Here is a 21,833-nt window from a genome sequence, read left to right on the forward strand (position 1 = left end):
GTCTAGAGGAGATTCCAACTCCCAAACAAATTAAGATTTTAAGTTAAGAAAATAGTGGAGGCTCAGACCATAATTTTCCAATCTCCCTTGCAGGTGCTGTGCCAAAAGACTAAAGGACAGTTAACATTGTGCCACTGTTTAAAAAGGCAGAAACGGATTTACTAAGCAATTAGAGGTGTAACTTTGATGGGGAAATCATTGGAAAAAATTCTGAGGGACAGAATAAATCTTATTTTAGAAAAACACAGATTAATCAAAGATAGTCGCATTATGGATTTTTTTTTAAGGGACCATTGCATTTGGGTGGCACAGTGGCTAGCATTGCTGCCTTTCAGCGCCAGGCCCCAAGTTCAATTCCGGCCTTGGATCACTGTCTGTGTGGAGTCTGCACATTCTCCCCGTCAGTGTGGGTTTCCTCCAAGTACTCCGATTTCTTTCCACAACCCAAAGATGTGCAGGTTAGGTTGCTTGGCCATGCTAAATTGTCCCTTAATATGAGGGGGATTAGCAGGGTAAATACATGAGGATAGAGTGTGGATAGGATTATTGTTGATGCAGGCTTGCTGGGCTGAATGGCCTCCTTCTGCACTGTAGGGATTCTATGATTCAACGAGTGTGATTGAATTATTTGAGGAAATAACAAGGAGGATGAATGATTCACTTTCATTAAGGTAATACAAACATTATTTGCATAGTTGACAATAAAGCTTAAACTGCAGCAAGTATCATGGACCGATTTTTAAATTTTATTCATTCATGGAATATGGGAATCACTGGTTGGACCAGTATTTACTACCCATCTCTTTCTGCCCTCAAGAGGGGCAGTTAAAAGTCAATCACATTGCTGCAGATCTGGAGTCACATGATAAGGGCAGCAGATTTCCTTCCCTAAAGGACATTAATGAACCAGATTGATTTTTACAACAATTGATAACGGTTTCATGGTCATCATTAGACTTTTAATTCCAGAATTTTATCAAATTCAAATTTTACCACGTGGCGGTATTTGAACCTAGGTCCCCAGAGCATCGTCTGGGTCCCTGGATTACTCGTCCAGTGAAGATACCACTATGTGATCATTTCCCCTTAGTCAGATGGGCAGAATAGTGACTAGTGGAGTTCAATCCAGAGAAGTGTAAAGTAATAGGTCTGGGCAAATGAGTAAAAGTCATGTAAATAAAGAACAAATGGTAGGGTACTGAGAAGTGCAAAGGAGCAGAAGGATCTTGAAGTGCAGGTCTACAGATTTTTGAGGTGATTGGGCTGGTTCACAAGGTGGTCAAGGAAACATGTGGCATACCTACCTTTATTAGGCAAGGCAAAGAACATGAGAGCAGGGAGCCCATGCTGTGACTCTATAAAACATTAACTACACACTGTTGGAGCACTACATGCAGATCTGGTCACCATACTATGGGTAAGATGTGATTGCGCTAGAAAGGATACAGAGCAGATTTATGAGAATAGAAACACAGAAGATAGGAGCAGAAGCAGGAGGAGGCTATTCAAGTCTTCGAACCTGCTCCACCACTCATGACAATCATGGTTGATCGTCCAGCTCAATAGCCTAATCCTGCTTTCTCCCCATAATCTTTGATCCTGTTTGCCCCAAGTGCTATATTTAGTCGCCTCTTGAATGCATTCAATGTTTTGACATCAACTATTTCCTGTGGTAATGAATTCCACAGGCTCACCATTTCTTGGGTGAAGAAATGTCTCCTCATCTCTGTCCTAAATGGTCTACCCTGTATCTTCTGACTGTGCCCCCTGGTTCTGGACTCCTCCACTATTGGAAACATCCTTCCTACATCTACGCTGTCTAGTCCTGTTAGAATTTTGTAAGGCTCTTAGCCTGGTAAACCTTCACTGCACTCCCTTGAGAGCAAGAACATATTTCCTCAGAAAAGGAGACCAAAACTGCATACAATTATAAGGCCCTGCATAATTGAACAACACATCTCTGCGCCTATACTCGAAACCTCTTGCAATGAAGGCCAACACGTCATGTGCCTTCTTTATCACCTGCTGCACCTGCATGCTTGCCTTCAGCGACTGGTGCACAAGGACACATTCCCCACTCCCAATTTATAGCCATTCAGGTAGTAATCTGCCTTCTTGTTTTTGCTTCCAAAGTGAATAACCTCACATTTATCCCAATTACATTGCATCTGCCATTGATTTGCCCACTCACCCAACCTGTCCAGACTGTGCTGAAGGATCTCAATATTCTCATCACAGTTCCACTCCCACCCAACTTGCTATCATCTGCAAATTTTGAGATGTTACATTTTGTTCCCTCATCCAAAAATACTGTGAATAGCTGGGGTTCCAGCACCGATCTCTGAGGCACCCCACTAGTTACTACCTGCCAACTTGAAAAGGACCCATTAATTCCTACTCTTTGTTTTCTATCTGGCAATCAGTTTTCTATCCATCTCAATACAATTCTCTCAATCCCATGCACTTTAATCTTGCATGATAATTCCTTGTACAGGACTTTATCAACCGCTTTCGAAAAGTCCAAATTAACAACATCAACTGACTCCCCCTTGCCAACTCTACTAGTTACATCTTCAAAGAATTCCAACAGATGTGTCAAGCATGATTTCCCTTTCTCCAGGAACTTGCCTCAACTTATAAGGAAAGACTCAGTTGTTTTCTTTAGAACAGAGGAGGCTGAGGGGAGCTCTGAGTGAAATGCATAAATGAGAGGTCTAGATAAATTAAATATTTAATATAAATTAAAAGGGTCTATTCCCCTTAGTTGAGGGTCCATAATCCTAGTATTAGGATAAGAAGTGGGGTGTTGAGAAAGATTTTTCACCCGGAGGTGGTGGGAATCTGGAACTCTGTCTGAAAGGATGGTAGAAGCAGAAACCCTCACGATATTTAAAAAGTACTTGGACGTGCACCTGAAGAGCATAACCTACAAGGTTATGGGCCAAGAGCCAGAAAGTGGAATTAGGCTCAAAGAATAGCTCTTCATCTGCTGATGGGCCAAATAGTTTCCTTTCAGCGCTGTAAATTTCTATAATTCTATGATTCCATTTTAGCATCAAACCCAACCAAAATTTCTGCAGACTATAATGGAAAACAGTACTGAAATGCTTAAATAATTCACACCACTAACTTTTTCTCAATACAATTTTTAGCGTTCAAGTACACAGTATATAGAAAACATTTTAAACTGAATACCTTCTCTTTAGCAGTTAAGCTTCTCTAATCTACCCTCATAATTCATCCTCTTACACATTTTTTCTCTTCTCTGAATTCTTCCCAAATTAAATGTGGGGCCAGAATTGCACGAGGGTAAGCTAAATTTTCTTCTCATTTACTATAAAAGCTAGCACATCCAGATCAAACATGGATTCATATAGCACCTATCACCATCTCAGAACATCCAAAAATACTTAATAGATAATTAGCTACTTTTTAAGTGCATTTATTGTCATACTGTAGGGAATCTAACTATTGAATTACCTCTAGATATTAAATATTTCACCACTCTATGCGCCCCAACATGTTAATTGCATCTCCACAATATACAGTTCCATAAATAAGAAATTAACTGTTCACTTCAGGTCCTTCACATTTAAATTTAATTTGCCACTTTATCTAGTGAATTAAATTTATCTGAAACTAATGCAAATTCTTGCATTACTATCATCTACTGAACACCTAATTTAAAACATCTATCAATTTAAATACAGCTATATAATGAAGGTATGGGCGAACATTTCAATTGAGTGCATTGGCTAGTGGAGAATGCCCACTAGCTGCCTGCCTGTCCTAACAGGGATGGCAGAGTCCAATCAACAGAGAGCCAACTGGCTGAGGGAAGAAAACAAGCCCCCTGGAGCAAGCTTGTCAATTCCAGGTCACTAAAATTATCACATGGCCCAGCCAGACTGGAAAAAGGGTTTAGCAGGAGGTGAGGTAGAGGGAGTTCACAATAGCAGGATCCAATGCAACAATAGCCCAGGTTTTATTCACGTTCAGACTATTAGCATAGTCTTAAATTGGCAATCACAATCCACAGGATCCTGATCAACATATTGAACGGGTGCGCTGCCATTTAAGGTTTGCTCACAACACTAGGCCCTGGGGAAGATATGGTCAGGAAAACCATTGTTAGGAATGGGACCTTAACGCCTCTCCAACAGTTTCTGTCCCTATGTCACATTAAGCTCTCCTACCGAGTTGTTTTTTTATTCTAAAATCAAATATCAGTACATGTCACACTATAAGGGAAATAAGTAAATTAGTAAATAAGAAAAATGAAGGATAACCATTCATATAGAGCACTTGTACATCTTGCAGCTGTGGATGTCATCTAAACCCCTTGATAGGTTATTGGCTGGGTAACATGCTTATATGTTAACTATATAGAAAATACATAGCTTAGCTTACCATATTTGTCTCGGAGTCCAACGGTACACCTGAAAACTCCTCCAAATGCAACGTCTTCTCCAAATATCACTTTAAAAACAATAAAAATTTGTTAAAGTTGCACTAATCAACAAGGTAACCAAAATGGCGAAAAAAACGCTTGGGCAAAGATGAAGTAAAATCACAAATGTTAATGATCTCAACCAAGCTCGAATCATTGCACTTAGAACCTAGCTAATGTATCTTTTGTCTTTGGGAGTTAACTGACTGATTACATCTTCTGTCATTTTCAAGTTCATTTAAGAAAATGAAACACAGAATTCTAATGCTTTATAATGCCCAAGTTCTGGCTCAGTGCTCACACTCCTGTCTTTGCATCGAGAGGGAATAGACTGAAGTCCCATGTCAGACATCAATACAAAATTGAGACTGACATTCTAGTTCTTTAGAAAGGAAGCTGCTGCTTTTCAGACGAGACCCTCAACCTAGTGGATGTAAAAGATTTGAAAATTATTTTAAAGGAGAGTCCCAATATTTTCTCTCAATCAACATCACATTGTTGTTCGAGAGACCATATTCTGCACAAGTTGGCAGCCACATTTCCAACATCACAACAATGGAGACAAAGTATTTTATTGATTGTAAAAGCTTGTTAATTTTTCATTGATCTTCAACAGTAAAAGCAATAACTTGCACCATCACTTACTTCACGTGACTGAAATTTTGTCAGCAATAATTAACAGGACACAGGTTCTGAGAATGCAATTGGTCCAGTTCAGTCTAAGACAATGACTTACATACAAACATACAAGTGAGGAGTAGGAGCAGGCCAGTCAGCTCTTCGAGCCTACTCCACCATTCAATAAGATCATGGCTGATCTGACTGTAATTTCCTGCCTGCCTCCAATAATCTTTCACTCCCTTGTTTGTCAAGAATCTACCTCCCACTACCTTGAAAACATGCAAAGACTACTTCCATTTTTGTGAAAGGGAATTCCAAAACCTCACTATCTTCTGAGACAACAAAGTCCTTCTAATTTCTTTTACCACAATGGTTAGCACTGCTGCCTCTCATGCCAGCAACTCAGGTTCAATTCCAGCCTTGGATAACTGTCTGCGTAAAATTTGCAAGTTCGCCCAGTGTCTGCATGGATTTCCTCCAGTTCCCTCCCACAGTCCAAGATGTGCAGGTTAGGTGTACTGGCCATACTAAATTTCCTCTTAGTGTCCAAAGATGTGTAGGTAAGGTAGATTAGTCATGCTAAATGCATAGGGTTACGGGGACAGGGCAGAGGGGAGGGCCTGGGTGGGATGCTCTTTTGAAAAGTCAGTATAATGGCCTCTTTCTGCACTGCAGGGATTCTATGGCTCTGTAGTAAAATGGGTGACCTCTTATTTTTAAACAGTGGTCCCTAGTTCTAGATTCTTCCAGAACAGACCAAAACAAAATACCTATTAAATTCATCTACCAACTCTTTACTTTTCATTATTAATTCCCAGGCTCTCAGTCTGAAATGTTACTACTTGACAGGTCTTCCTATTAATCGGCCAAAAGAATAAAAGAATATCTGCCTTAAGATATATTTGATGCAATTTTCCTATCTATTTTACAACTATAAAAAAAAGGAAAAGGAAATAAATTATTTTCTGAAGTTTTCGTTTATTTTTGAAAACAATGTGTAGTAACCATTTCCTTCCAATTTCATTGTTTATGAAGGGCATTGCAAATAGGAGGGTAAAAGACAAAGCTGCTGCCAGCTTATCTACTTCTCATATCCCCTTAGTTTTCTCTGCTCACGTTTTGGTATATGAGGTAAAGTGTCAAAAAAAATCTATATACGTGCCAACACTTGGTACTCATTGTGCTGCCTTGTGTAGTTTTGATCTGCATTTTCCTCCTGCCCACAATATTTTTATTGGACAGAACAAGAGTGATTTAAATAAAATCTGTTAAGTTACTGAGACTGTTGTGTTCAACTACTGATTTTTTTTGCATCTTCTGGAATACTGCTGTGAAGTCTGCTACATTTTAAAATTAGAATTTGACATTTTGTCAGAACAGAATAAATTAAATCTACTGATATTTTGTTTGCCATAACTCACCTTTGCCTGATCGGTCTGTTTTGTGTTTCCAGTATAATCAAAATTAAACAGATATTTTGCCTCATCAGTGACAAACCTGTTAGTACAGAACCTTAAATATCAATAGAACGTGGCAAAAGGAAGTTGAACAATTTAACTTCATTCTTCAAAACTTGTTTGTTTAACTGATATTTCAAGGTGCTGGATCAACATAGAACATAGAACATTACAGTGCAGAACAGGCCCTTCGGCCCACGATGTTGCGCCGACCAGCTTTTTAAAAAAAAACACTAACCCACTAATCTAAACCAATCCCATTTCGTCCATAAACCTATCCACGGATCTCTTAAACGCCCCCAAACTAGGCGCATTTACAACTGCAGCTGGCAGGGCATTCCAGTCCCTCACCACCCTCTGGGTAAAGAACCTACCCCGGACATCAGTCCTATAACTACCCCCCCTTAATTTAAAGTCGTGCCCCCTCGTGCTAGCTTTCTCCATCCTAGGAAAAAGGCTATCACTATCTACCCTGTCTAAACCTCTAATCATCTTATATGTTTCAATAAGGTCCCCTCTTAGCCGCCTTCTTTCCAGCGAAAACAACCCCAAATCTCTCAGTCTCTCCTCATAGGATCTCCCCACCATACCAGGCAACATCCTGGTAAACCTCCTCTGCACCCTCTCCAAAGCCTCCACGTCCTTCCTGTAGTGTGGGGACCAGAACTGCACACAATACTCCAAGTGCGGCCGCACCAGAGTTGTGTACAGTTGCATCATGACGCTGCGACTCCTAAATTCAATCCCCCTACCAATAAACGCCAAGACACCGTATGCCTTCTTAACAACCTTATCTACTTGATTCCCAACTTTCAGGGATCTATGTACACATACACCTAGATCCCTCTGCTCCTCCACACTATTCAAAGTCCTCCCGTTAGCCCTATACTCAACACATCTGTTATTCCTACCGAAATGAATTACCTCACACTTCTCCACATTAAACTCCATCCGCCACCTCGCGGCCCAGCTCTGCAACCTTTCTAAGTCACCCTGCAAACTATGACACCCTTCCTCACAATCTACCACACCTCCGACTTTGGTGTCATCAGCAAACTTACTAATCCACCCAACTATACCCTCATCCAGATCATTAATAAAAATTACAAACAGCAGTGGCCCCAAAACAGATCCCCGAGGCACACCGCTCGTAACCGAACTCCATGACGAATATTTACCATCAACCACCACCCTCTGTCTCCTATCTGCTAGCCAATTCCTGATCCAATTACCTAGATCACCCCCAATCCCATACATCTGCATTTTCTGCAGAAGCCTACCATGGTGAACCTTATCAAACGCCTTACTAAAATCCAAATACACCACGTCAACTGCCTTACCCCTATCCACCTCTTTGGTCACTTTCTCAAAGAACTCGATAAGGTTAGTGAGGCACGACCTACCCGCTACAAAACCATGCTGACTGTCTCTAATTAATTCATTACTCTCCAAATAACTATAAATCCTGTCTCTAATAATCCTTTCCAAAACCTTACCCACCACAGAAGTAAGACTCACCGGTCTATAATTCCCAGGGAAGTCTCTTCTCCCTTTCTTAAACAATGGGACAACATTTGCTGTCCTCCAATCTTCCGGTACTATACCGGAGACCAACGACGACCTGAAGATCAGAGCCAGAGGCTCCGCAATCACCTCTCTTGCCTCCCAGAGAATCCTAGGGTAAATCCCATCCGGACCAGGGGACTTATCTATTTTCAAACCCTCTAAAAATATCCAGCACATCCCCCGTATCAACTGCAATACTATCTATTTTACACCCCTGCACCCCAGTGTCCTCCTCAGCTACATTCATGTCCCCTTGCGTGAACACCGAAGAGAAATATTGGTTCAACGCCTCTCCAATCTCCTCCGGTTCCACACACAACTTCCCTCTACTGTCTGTAACTGGCCCTAATCTTGCCCTAACCAACCTTCTGTTCTTGACATACCTGTAAAACGCCTTAGGGTTCTCCTTAATCCTATCAGCCAAAGTCATCTCATGTCCTCTTTTAGCCCTTCTTAACTCAAGATTTCCTCTGTTGTAATAACTCAAATGCTTCCTTTATAATACTATAAGTTAGCAGATTTATTATGGTGCTGCTCGTGGCAAGTTGGAGAATGTGCCATTTTATAATAGCAGTGTTATGCCAAGTGTTGTTGGGGCCACTGACTCCCAATGAACAAAAGTCATTTTTCAAATTACTTCGTATTTTGAGATTTTTATCTGTTTTAAATGGACTAGGGACTAAATTTGACAAGATATTTTAATTAATAAATAAATGTATCTGGTATTAAACAATTCCAATCCTTCTGCAATTTCCAGAACAACAATATGCTTGAAATAGAATTTTGTCAATATTATGCATATATAGAGCACATCAGTGAATTATTTTCAAGCCTTACAAAAAAGTTGGTGAATGGTAGATATAGATGCTGCTTGCATGGATGAAAACAAGGATTACAAGGAGGAGGGGTAAACTGACTGTCACTGTGATATAGGAAGCCACTCTGAAGCCAGAATGTAACAAAACAGGAGTGTGGTAGTGGTAGGGGGCCAAAAGTCTTGTGACACAATGGTAGCACCTGTATCTCTGGGCCAGGAGTTCAGAGTTCAAGATCTACTTCAGCATCTATGCATCATGGAATGTGCGTTCATTATATCGCCAACTGGCTGATTATCAGCCTATAAATACATCTGATGGCAAAGAGCGGGAGAGGTTTCTTGTCAGTCATACTGCAGAAGGCAATGACAAATTTTGCCAAGCATGCTTATGGACCACTCTGATGCGATTCCATGGACTCCAACACCCTATAAAAGTAGAGGATTTATAATGAGGGCACCGATACTTTAGTCCACACCATGACCTGAAATTTGAAAGCTATGTTGCCTGCGTGGTGCCAATATCGAGGACATGTTAAGAGTTAGAACTAGAGAGCAACTTGGAAAAGAAGCATAAGCCACGTACAAGCCAAACATATATGTAGAATTAGGAATGTGGTCCTGCTTTGAGACGCATGGGTAAAAATCAAAAGCAGAATCTAAAAGGTAATAATCTTTGCATCACTACCTGAGCCATGCACAAATTAACACAGACAAACAGGTTAGAGTTTTAAATACATGACTATAGTGTGACAAACTATGGTTTCAATTCATAAGGCACTGGCACCAGTGCAGCTAAAAGTTGTTGTTGGTTAGGCTATAAACCAATAAGGGTCAGGGATGATTCAGGAAAGGATAAATTTACAAGTCTGAAAAGGTTAAGTCTCTAATGTCATGAGTAATGACATGTCTAAAATCAAGCATTGTGCCAAGAAGAGCTACTTGATAATGAAAGTACGGCATTAGCAACTAAATCCACATCAAGGAAAAAAAAACACTATCTGAAAGCACAAAGCACTCATAACATGAAACACAACATGAATTAATGGCACAAAAAGAAATGAATGGGTTTCATATAATAGCCAATAACGGGATATGATTGCCGGGATACCAAGATTGGGTCTTAAATATTCTACAGTGCTCGACTTTTAAGAAAGATAGGCAAAATAGAAAAACAAGTGGTGTTACTTTAATAATAAAGGATGAAAAAAAATCATAGTAATAATAAAGATCTGAGCCCAGAAAATCAGGATGTAGAACCGGTATGGGCAGAGCTAAAAAAAACAAAGCTGAAAAATATGGGTGGGATATGTTGCAGAACCCCTAACAGCAATGTTGGGCAGTGGAGAACTTGAAAAATTTGAGCAGCATATAACAAGAGCAATTGAATAAGCCTGGAAGGTTGTATATTGTCACAGTTTGGACAAATCAACCTGGTAATTAGTTTGGTGGACAAGTTCATGGTGTGCTTTCAAAACAATTTCCCAAGAATAGTACATTGAGAAACCAACCAAGATATAGGTTATTTTAGATGTAAATGAGATATGGCAAATTAGTAATCTTACAGGGAAACAGTAACAAATTTGGAATTTCAGGTTAATTTTGAGAGTGGTGTAGTTGAAATTTAAGCAATGGCAAACATTTATTTAAATTATCAACTCATTGCTCTCAAGTGTATAGAATTATAAAATCTCATGGCATCCCTACAGTACAGAAGGAGGCCATCTGGCCCAGCGAGTCTGCACCAACTCTCTGAAAGAATACCTTACCCAAGCCGACCTTACTGCCCTACCCCTATAAATCCTACACAATTACCATAGCTAATCTACCTAACCTACACATCTTTGGCTATGCTCACTTGCCCCTTAGTGTCCAATCTACCCAACTTCCACATCTTTTGGCCATAGAGGGAGTGCAGAGGAGGTTTACTAGGCTGATACCGGAGTTGAGGGGATTGAGCTATGAGGAGAGGCTGAATAAACTAGGCTTGTACTCGTTAGAGTTTAGAAGAATGAGGGGAGATCTCATTGAGACGTATAAGATGATGAATGGGATGGATAGGATAGAGGTGGAGAGACTCTTCCCGCTCAAAAAAGACAGTAGGACTAGGGGGCACAGCCTCAAGATAAAGGGGAGGCGGTTTAGAACGGAGTTGAGGAGGAACTTCTTCACTCAAAGGGTGGTGAATCTCTGGAATTCTCTGCCCGTTGAAGTGGTGGAGGCTGCCTCGCTAAATATTTTTAAGAAGCGGGTTGATGGGTTCTTGATAAGAGAGGGGATTAAGGGTTATGGGGAGAGAGCGGGAAAGTGGAACTGAGCCACAACAGATCAGCCATGATCTTATTGAATGGCGGGGCAGGCTCGAAGGGCTAGATGGCCTACTCCTGCTCCTATTTCTTATGTTCTTATGTTCTTATCTTTGGATACTAAGGGCAATTCAGCATGCCAATCCACATAACCTGCACATCTTTGGACTGTGGGAGGAAACTGGAGCACCCAGAGGAAACCCACAAAGAAACGGGGAGAATATACAAACTCCACACAGACAATCACCCAAAGCTGGAATTGAAAGTGGGTCTCTGGCGTTGAAGCAGCAGTGCTAACCCTGTGCTATTGTGCCACCCAAATACATTATATTGTAAAATTAAAACTCCATTGGAAAAATGGCACTGCCATACATAATACTGTATTTAGTAGGTTCAGAGCATACAATATTGGCAAGATAATAAACAAGCCTGAGGATTGGGAGGGTTTGAAAAATATCAAACAATGCCCAAAAAATTGCTGTAGAAAGTAAAATATGAAAGCAAATGAGAAGTATAAAAACACATTGTAAGAGCTTTGAAAAAGGACTGACTACTGGAAGTGAACATGTGGCTCTAGGAGGCAAAGACAGGAGAAATTATAATGGGAAATATGGAGACAACAGAGGCAGAAAACATTTTTCTTCTTTCTGCACAATAGAAGGCACATAGAACATCAAGTCACAGAGCTAATACAGCACAGAAGGAAATCATGCACCCATCAAGTCCATGCCATGGAACAGTTCAATCCATCTCATGCTCCCACTCAATATTCATAACTGTTCATTTATTTTCTTCTCAGCACTCGCCCAATTCCCTTTTCAAACCCTTCATTGTCCCCACATCCGCCACCTTAAAAACTGCAAGTTCCAGGTCATTACCACATGCTGCAAAAAAAAAACCCTTCCTCACATTCCAAACAAAGAACAGAGAAAGTTACAGCACAGTAGCAGGCCCTTTGGCCCTCCAAGCCTGCACCAACCATTCTGCCTGACTGAACTAAAACTGCTTAGCCTTCCAGGGACCATATCCCTCCATTCCCATCTCATTCATGTATTTGTCAAGACGCCCCTTAAAAGTCTCTATCGTGTCTGCTAGAGACTGTTTCCCTGAATCACTTACCCAAAATCTTCCATCTGTGCCCCATAGTCCTTGTGTCATCAGGTAACGGGAACAGCTTCTCCCTGTCAACCTTATCTAAACCTAAATATCCCTTGCTCAAAGGAGAAATACAGGTCCTCTGAACTACCCTTGTCGCTAAATCCCTCATCCCTGCAATCATGTCAGAAACAATGCCAAAATTGCATTAATGCACAAGCCACTGAAAAACAATTATAAAGTATGGGGTAGGCTTAAATGCTTCTAATAAGAACATGTCCTCCATTCATTTGCATCTCCCCATGCTACCACCACTCCCCAACATAAGGTAACAAAATAAAGTTGCATACCTGCAGTTGGATCTTTCGCCAAAACATTGTCCAAGCCACTTGTAATAGATTGAAAAAGGTTCATCTTCTGCGTTGGGCCTTTAAAAAAAATACAGAAAATACTTTTTCATCACAAAGTAATTTCAGAAAAATTCAAATCCTTTGGTTTTCCAGTATTCAATTACTTTGTTCATGAATCCAATTTAAAAAATAATCTTTCATTATCCTGGCATAAAGGCTAGTTAACAAAATATTAAACAAAATATTTCATTTATTTACACTTCTGATAAATGGTTTCAGAATTCAATTCATACTTTCAAAGCTGCTTTCTTTTCGTGGATTAATAAATAGATCATTGGGTTGATGTGAAAGCTTTTGATTTATCTATGAACACCCTTGAGTAAAAACACCTTGTCAGTACTGGCATTTCTTTGCTAATCTTTATTTACCAAATTTTATCCTACTGTTAAAAAGTTACATTTCATGAACAATAAATTTTATAGTTTGGCTATTAACAAGAAAATGATTCATGTCCTCGTCATTGGTTGTCCCTCAATTCGAAAACGAGGCTCGTCAGGGTTGCAGGTTTTTGCATGGGTCTTTGTAATGTTTTTCAGTTTATTCATTAGTGTCACAAGTAGGCTTACATTAACACCGAGGGAGAATTTAGTATAGCCAATGCACCTAACCAGCATGTCTTTAGGACTGTGGGAGGAAACTGGAGCACCCAGAGGAAATCCACACAGACAAGAGGAGAACGTGCAGATTCCGCACAGTGACCCAAGCCAGGAATCGAACCCGGATCCCTGGCGCTGCGAGGCAGTAGTGCTAACCACTGTGCCACCATGCCGTAAAGTGTATCTTTGGATTCATGAGGTGCCTGCAAATAATTGTACAAAATGGTGACAACTTTCCCATCAGGCTGCAGCACACTGAGTCCAAGCACCTTAATTAATGAAACAGAGAAGGCAAAAAAAGAAAGAAGATCCAGCACATCAGGTACCACTCTTTGTAGCACATCCTGCCCCATGTGCCCAAAAATCTGTGGTTTGAGAATCAGTCTGTTCAGTCACACAAAGACCTATGACAGAAACTCGCAACCCTGACTAGTCTCATTCTCAAATCAAGGGATAGCCAATGATGAGGACATTAATCATTTTCTTGTCAATAGCCAAGCTATAAAATCCTTTGTTGACAAGATGTAATTTTTGAACAACAGGACAAAATTTGGTAAATTAAGATTAGCACAAGAAATACTTTCCAGGAGCTAATCCCTTTAAAGCCACAATGTTTAATTGCTGCAAGTAAATAAGAATACAACTAGTGTTTGATGAGGAAATTTACAGACTGGAAAATGCTCATCAGTTTCAAACTCAGAATTTTAAGATAGCTTTGCATCTGTAACATGATATGGTACCTGGCTCACACAATACATTATGGCCCAAATTTTGCTGGGAAAGGAATCAGCCAGCAAATTTAGTGTGTGGAAAGATAAAATTTGCTGGTCAATTTACGTTACTCCTTATTTGCCTCAAACATGACAGCAACCCTGCCCTCCCCCAGTATTTTTAAGGACTTGCTGGATTTCCACATTATAGTAGGATGATACATTCGTGTTGTAACATGCCTCTAGGGTATAGCACATGCATCATGAGAAGTGAAGCATATCATGTGACTCAATCTGTTTCACTCTGACCTGTGAACAGTACACGGCAAACATAGCTCTGATGCTGATGTCTGAGACTCCTGTACATGTATATATATTCTCATATGCCTAGTTGAAATAAACAAATCCACAATTTGTTTGCGCAATCTCTTGTGAGCAATTAGTGCTTTTAAGAACATAAGACCCAGGAGCAGGAATAGGCCATCTGGCCCTACAAGCCTGCTCTGCCATTCAATAAGATCATGGCTGATCTTTTAGTGGACCCAGCTCCACTTATCCGCCTACTCACAATAACCCTTGATTCCTTTACTGCTCAAAAATTAATTTGTCCTTCCCTTAAAAACATTCAATGAAGTAGCCTCAACTGCTTCACTGGGCAGGGAATTCCACAGATTCACAACCCTTTGGATGAAGAAGATCCTTCTCAACTCAATCCTTATTTTGAGGCCGTGCCCCCTCATTCTCATTTCACCTGCCAGTGAAGACAACCTCTCTTCATAATTTTATATGTTTCTATAAGATCTCCCCTCATTCTTCTAAATTCCAATGAGTATAGCTCCAGTCTACTCTGTCTCTCCTCATAAGCCAACCTTCTCAACTCCAGGATCAACCTAGTGAACCTCCTCTCCTCCATTGCCAGTGTATCCTTTTTCAAGTAAGGAGACTAAAACCACACACAGAAATCCAAGTGTGATCTTACTAGCACCTTATACAGCTGCAACATAACCTCGCTGTTTTTGAACTCTATCCCTCTAGCAATGGATAAAATTCCATTTGCATTCTTAATTTCCTGCTGCACCTGCAAACCAACCTTTTGTGATTCATGCACAAGGACACCAGGTCCCTCTGCACAGCAGCATGTTGCAATTTTTTAACCATTTAAATAACAGTCCATTTTTCTGTTACTCCTGCCAGAAGGGATGACCTCACATTTACCAACATTGTGCTCCATCCGCCAGAACACCCTTCCCACTCACTTAGGCTTAGCTATATTCTTTGCAGACTTTCGGTATCATAAGAACATAAGAAACAGGAGCAGGAGTAGGCCATCTAGCCCTTCGAGCTTGCCCCGCCATCCAATAAGATCATGGCTGATCTGTCATGGCTCAGTTCCACATTTCCGTCCTCTCCCCATAACCCTTAATCCCCTCGCTTATCAAAAACCCATCAACCCGCATCTTAAAAATATTTAGCGAGGCAGCCTCCACCACTTCAACGGGCAGAGAATTCCAGAGATTCACCACCCTTCGAGTGAAGAAGTTCCTCCTCAACTCCGTTCTAAACCGCCCCCCTTTTATCTTGAGGCTGTGCCCCCTAGTCCTACTGTCCTTTCTGAGCGGAAAGAGTCTCTCCACCTCTATCCTATCCATCCCATTCACCATCTTATATGTCTCAATGAGATCTCCCCTCATTCTTCTAAACTCTAACGAGTACAAGCCTAGTTTATTCAGCCTCTCCTCATAGCTCAACCCCCTCAACTCCGGTAGCAGCCTAGTAAACCTCCTCTGCACTCCCTCCAAGGCCAAAATATCCTTGCGCAAGTGCAGTGACCAAAACTGCACACAGTACTCCAGCTGCGGCCTCACCAATGCCCTATACAGCTGCAGCAAGACCTCCCTACTTTTATATTCAATCCCCCTCGCTGTGAAGGCCAGCATCCCATTAGCCTTCCTGAACACCTGCTGCACCTGCAGGCTGGGTTTTTGCGACTCTTGCACAAGGACCCCGAGGTCCCTCTGCACCATCGCCTGCTGCAGTTTTTCTCCACGTAAGTAATAATCCTTCCTACCATTATTCCTACCAAAGTGGACCACCCCGCACTTGCCAACATTAAATTCCATTTGCCAGTTCCTGGCCCATTCGCCCAGCCTATCTAGATCATTCTGCAGACTCTCCATACCCTCCACACAATTTGCCGTTCCACCAATCTTGGTGTCATCAGCAAATTTCAACACCATACACTTGGTTCCCTCCTCCAGATCATCTATATAAACGGTAAATAGCTGAGGCCCCAGCACCGACCCCTGGGGCACTCCACTAGTCACCAACCGCCAATCCGAATAGCACCCATTGACCCCCACTCTCTGCCTCCTATTTGACAGCCAATCCTCTATCCACGCTAACACCCTACCCCCAACTCCATGCCCCCTTACCTTCTGCAATAACCTGTGAGGTACCTTGTCAAACGCCTTCTGAAAATCAAGAAAGACCACATCCACCGGCTCTCCTCTATCCACCGCCCTAGACACATCCTCATAGAACTCCAATAAATTTGTCAGACACGACTTCCCCTTAACGAAACCGTGCTGCATCTGCTCTATCAAGCAATTCCCCTCAAGATGCCTCGCTATTTCCTCCTTGATGACGGATTCTAACATGTTACCTGCAACAGACATTAAACTAACCGGCCTATAATTCCCTGCCTTTTGCCTGCCACCCTTCTTAAACAACGGCGTAACATTAGCCATTTTCCAATCTTCCGGCACTTCCCCGGAATCCAGCGACGTCTGGAAAATAACCACCAAGGCATCCACTATCACCTCCGCCATTTCTTTCAGAACCCTCGGATGCATTCCATCCGGTCCTGGGGACTTGTCCACAATCAGTCCCTCCAGTCTGTCGAGCACCGCCTCTCTAGTAACAATAATGTCATTGAGACCCTCCAGTCCTACCACCTTTCCATCGCTAACACCTGGCAAATTATTCACGTCCTCCTCCATGAAGACCGAAACAAAAAAGTTATTCAAGACCTCAGCCATTTCCCCATCCCCTACCACTAAGTCCCCCCTCATCCTCTAAGGGTCCAAGGTTCACCCTAGCCAGCCTCTTCCTTTTTACATATTTATAAAAACTCTTGCTATCCTTTTTTATATTAAGCGCTAGCCCAGCTTCATAGTTTCTCCTACCCTTCTTTATCAATCTTTGTTGACATTTAAACCTCTCCCAATCCTCTTCTCTCCCACTACTCTTAGCTACTCTAAACGCCTCCGCTTTTAATTTAACACTTTCCTTCACCTCCTTCATTATCCACGGCTTATTACCTCTCCTCCTACGGTCCTTTTTAACCATCGGAATAAATTTCTGCTGAGCACCAAGAAAGATCTCCTTAAAGATCCTCTACTGCTCCTCAGCAGACCTACCTTCCAACACGTTCCCCCAGTCAACATTCGCCAATTCTTCTCTCATCCTACCATACTCCCCTCTGTTCAAACAAAGGACGCATGTCCGGGAACCTACTTTCTCCTCCTCCATCTGCACCAGAAACTCCACCATACAATGATCACTCTCCCCAAGAGGATCCTTCACCACAAGGTCCCTAATTCTACCCGCCTCATTACATAACACCAGATCCAAGATAGCTCGCTCCCTTGTCAGCTCCAACACACACTGTTCAGGGAAACCATCCCGGCAGCATTCCAAGAACTCCTCCCCGAGCCCACCGCGTCCAACGTGGGTCAACCAATCAATATGTAGCTTGAAATCCCCCATAATTATCACCGTTCCATTCCTGCACGCTGCACTTATTTGCGCGTTAACAGCCCGCCCCACCTCCAGATCATTATTTGGGGGCCTATAGACAACACCCACCAGCATCTTCCTCCCTTTGCTGTTCCTAATCGCCACCCACAACGATTCCACTTTCTGCTCTTTGGTTCCTATATCATCCCTTGCTACCACCCTGATGCTATCCTTAATCAGCAGAGCTACGCCCCCCCCCCCGCCCCTTTTCCTCCCGCCTATCCTTCCTAAACACTTGACACCCCTGGACATTCAGCTCCCAGTCCCTGTCACCTTGCAGCCACATCTCTGTAATGGCCACCAGATCATATCCATTTGTGCTGATCTGCACCACCAGCTCATCCACTTTATCTGAATGCACGAAGCATTCGGAATAAAGTGCCTTCATCCCAGCCTTCATCTGGACCCTATTTGCCAGAACGCCACCAACCATACTCACGCCCCCTACTCCCTTTATTATTGGGACATCCTCGGCCTCTTCCCTTACCTGTACCCTCTCCTTAACTTTAGACCCCGTAATGTCACCTACCCTCGCACCCTCCCCCCGCAATTAGTTTAAAGGCCGAGGATGTCCCAATAATAAAGGGAGTAGGGGGCGTGAGTATCCTCTGCACACTTTGCTCTACTCCTCACCTTAGTGTCATCTGTGACTTTTGACACACGACACTTGGTTCCCAACTCCCAATCATCTCTAAACTGTAAACAATTGTGATCCCAACACTGATCTCTGAGGCACACCACTAGTCACCGATTGCCAACCAGTAAAACACCCATTTACCCCGACTCCTTGCTTTCTATTCATTAACCAATCTTCTGTCCATGCTAATACATTATCCATAACACCATGCACCTTTATCTTATGCAGCAGCCTTTGGTACACACCTCGTCAAATGACTTCTGGAAATCTAGATACAGCACAACCACAGGTTCCCCTTTGTTCACCATACACGTAATGTCCTCAAAGAATTCCATCAAATTAGTCAAACATGATCTGCCCTTCATGAATCCATGCTGCATCTTCTCAATGGGACAATTTACATCCAGATGTCTTGTTATTTCTTCCTTGATGATAGATTCAAGCATTTCCCTACCATAGAAGTTAAGCTAATTGGCCTATAGACCTCCTTTTGTCTACCTCCTTTTTTAAACAATGGAAAACAGCAAATGGACGCCAATCTGCATGAACCATCCTAGAATCCAGTAAATTTTGGTAAATTATCACTCATGCATTTGCTATTTCCGTCCACCTCTTTTTAGTAGCCTGGGATGCATTCCATCAGGACCAGGAGACTTGTCTACCTTTAGCCCCATTAGCTTGCCCAATACTACCTCTTTAGTGATAATGACAATTTCTTGGTCCTCACCTACCATAGCCTTCCTATCATCAATTTTTGGTATGTTATTTGTGTTTTCAACTGTGATAACCGACAAAATACCTGTTCAATTCCTCAGTCATTTCCTGTTATTATACCCCCCTTCTCATTCTGTAAAGGACCAATATTTACTTTAGCCACTCTTTTTTGTTGTATATATTTGTAGAAACTTTTAAGAACATAAGAAATAGGAGCAGGAGTAGGCCATCTAGCCCTTCAAGCCTGCCCTGCCATTCAATAAGATCATGGCTGATCTGTCGTGGCTCAGTTCCACATTCCCGCCCTCTCCCCATAACCCTTAATCCCCTCTCTTATCAAAAACCCATCAACCCGCGTCTTAAAAATATTTAGCGAGGCAGCCTCCACCACTTCAACAGGCAGAGAATTCCAGAGATTCACCACCCTTTGAGTGAAGAAGTTCCTCCTCAACTCCGTTCTAAACCGCCCCCCCTTTATCTTGAGGCTGTGCCCCCTAGTCCTACTGTTCTTTCTGAGCGGGAAGAGTCTCTCCACCTCTATCCTATCCATCCCATTCATCATCTTATATGTCTCAATGAGATCTCCCCTCAATCTTCTAAACTCTAACTAGTACAAGCCTAGTTTATTCAGCCTCTCCTCATAGCTCAACCCCCTCAACTCCGATATCAGCCTAGTAAGCCTCCTCTGCACTCCCTCCAAGGCCAAAATATCCTTGCGTAAGTACGGCGCCCAAAACTGCACACAGTACTCCAGCTGCGGCCTCACCAGTGCCCTATACAGCCGCAGCAAGACCTCCCTACTTTTATATTCAATCCCCCTCGCTATGAAGGCCAGCATCCCATTCGCCTTCCTGACCACCTGCTGCACCTGCAAGCTGGGTTTTTGCGACTCATGCACAAGGACCCCGAGGTCCCTCTGCACCGTCGCCTGCTGCAGTTTTTCGCCACGTAAGTAATAATCCTTCCTACCATTATTCCTACCAAAGTGGACCACCTCACACTTGCCAACATTAAATTCCATTTGCCAGTTCCTGGCCCATTCGCCCAGCCTATCTAGATCCTTCTGTAGACTCTCCACACCCTCCGCACAATTTGCTGTTCCACGAATCTTGGTGTCATCAGCAAATTTCAACACCCTACACTCGGTTCCCTCCTCCAGATCATCTATATAAATGGTAAATAGCTGAGGCCCCAGCACCGACCCCTGGGGCACTCCACTAGTCACCATCCGCCAATCCGAATAGCACCCATTGACCCCCACTCTCTGCCTCCTATTTGACAACCACTCCTCTATCCACGCTAACACCCTACCCCCAACTCCATGTCCCCTGACCTTCTGCAATAACCTCTTGTGAGGCACCTTGTCAAACGCCTTCTGAAAATCTAGAAAGACCACATCCACCGGATCTCCTCTATCCACCGCCCTAGACACATCCTCATAGAACTCCAGTAAATTTGTCAGACACGACTTCCCTTTAACGAAACCGTGCTGCGTCTGCTCTATCAATCAATTCCTCTCAAGATGCCTCGCTATTTCCTCCTTGATGACGTGCTATCTATTTTTATGTTCTGAGCTTGTTTACTCTCATATTCCATCTTACTTTTCTTTGTAGCTTTTCTCATGGCTTTCTGGTGACCTTTAAAGCTATCCCAATCCTTTAGTTTCCCACTAATCTTTGCCACTTTGTATGCATTTTCTTTCAATGTGATACTCTCCTTCATTTCCTTAGATATCCATGGTTGATTACCTTTTTCTGCAGTTCTTCCTTACCACTAGTATGTACTTCTACAGAGCGCTGTGAAAAATCATTTTGAAAATCCTCCACTGTTCTTCAATTGTCCTACCACTAAGTTTTTGCTCCCAGTCTACCTTAGCCAACTCTTCCCTCATCCTATTGTAATCTCCTTTGTTGTCTGTATTTTAAATTCAATCATACTATGATCGCTTCTTCAGAGAGGATCCCTAACTTTGTAAGATCATTAATTATTCCTGTGTCATTACATAGGACCAGACCTAGGATAGCTTGCTCCCTTGTAGGTTCCATTACATACCGTTCAAGGAAACAATCACAGATATATTCTATGAACTCCTCCTCAAGGCTGCCTTAAGAACATAAGAAATAGGAGCAGGAGTTGGCCATCTAGCCCTTCGAGCCTGCCCCGCCATTCAATAAGATCATGGCTGATCTGTCGCTGCTCAGTTCCACTTTCCCGCTTTCTCCCCATAACCCTTAATCCCTCTCTTATCAAAAACCCATCAACCCGCATCTTAAAAATATTTAGCGAGGCAGCCTCCACCACTTCAACGGGCAGAGAATTCCAGAGATTCACCACCCTTTGAGTGAAGAAGTTCTTCCTCAACTCCGTTCTAAACCTCCCCCCTTTTATCTTGAGGCTGTGCCCCCTAGTCCTAATGTCTTTTTTGAGCGGGAAGAGTCTCTCCACCTCTATCCTATCCATCCCATTCATCATCTTAAACGTCTCAATGAGATCTCCCCTCATTCTTCTAAACTCTAACGAGTACAAGTCTAGTTTATTCAGCCTCTCCTCATAGCTCAACCCCCTCAACTCCGGTATCAGCCTAGTAAACCTCCTCTGCACTCCCTCCAAGGCCAAAATATCTTTGCGCAGGTGCGGCGCCCAAAACTGCACACAGTAC

The 21,833-nt window shown here is 42.4% G+C and overlaps 1 protein-coding gene across 1 annotated transcript in view; it reads right to left on the bottom strand.

Annotated features, from left to right (window-relative positions):
• bckdhb (branched chain keto acid dehydrogenase E1 subunit beta) overlaps nt 1–21,833 on the bottom strand; it is a 264,765-nt gene that overhangs the window by 236,047 nt on the left and 6,885 nt on the right. Inside the window, exons 2-3 of the mRNA XM_080192796.1 lie at nt 12,660–12,737; nt 4,411–4,479 (exon numbers count right to left, since the gene is read on the bottom strand). Of these exons, the coding sequence (XP_080048922.1) occupies nt 4,411–4,479; nt 12,660–12,737 (147 nt within the window). The remainder of the gene's footprint in view (nt 1–4,410; nt 4,480–12,659; nt 12,738–21,833) is intronic.

The sequence above is a fragment of the Carcharhinus amblyrhynchos genome, chromosome 7, assembly GCF_965287045.1.
Source record: "Carcharhinus amblyrhynchos chromosome 7, sCarAmb.v2.hapA, whole genome shotgun sequence".
Classification (NCBI taxonomy): domain Eukaryota; kingdom Metazoa; phylum Chordata; class Chondrichthyes; order Carcharhiniformes; family Carcharhinidae; genus Carcharhinus; species Carcharhinus amblyrhynchos.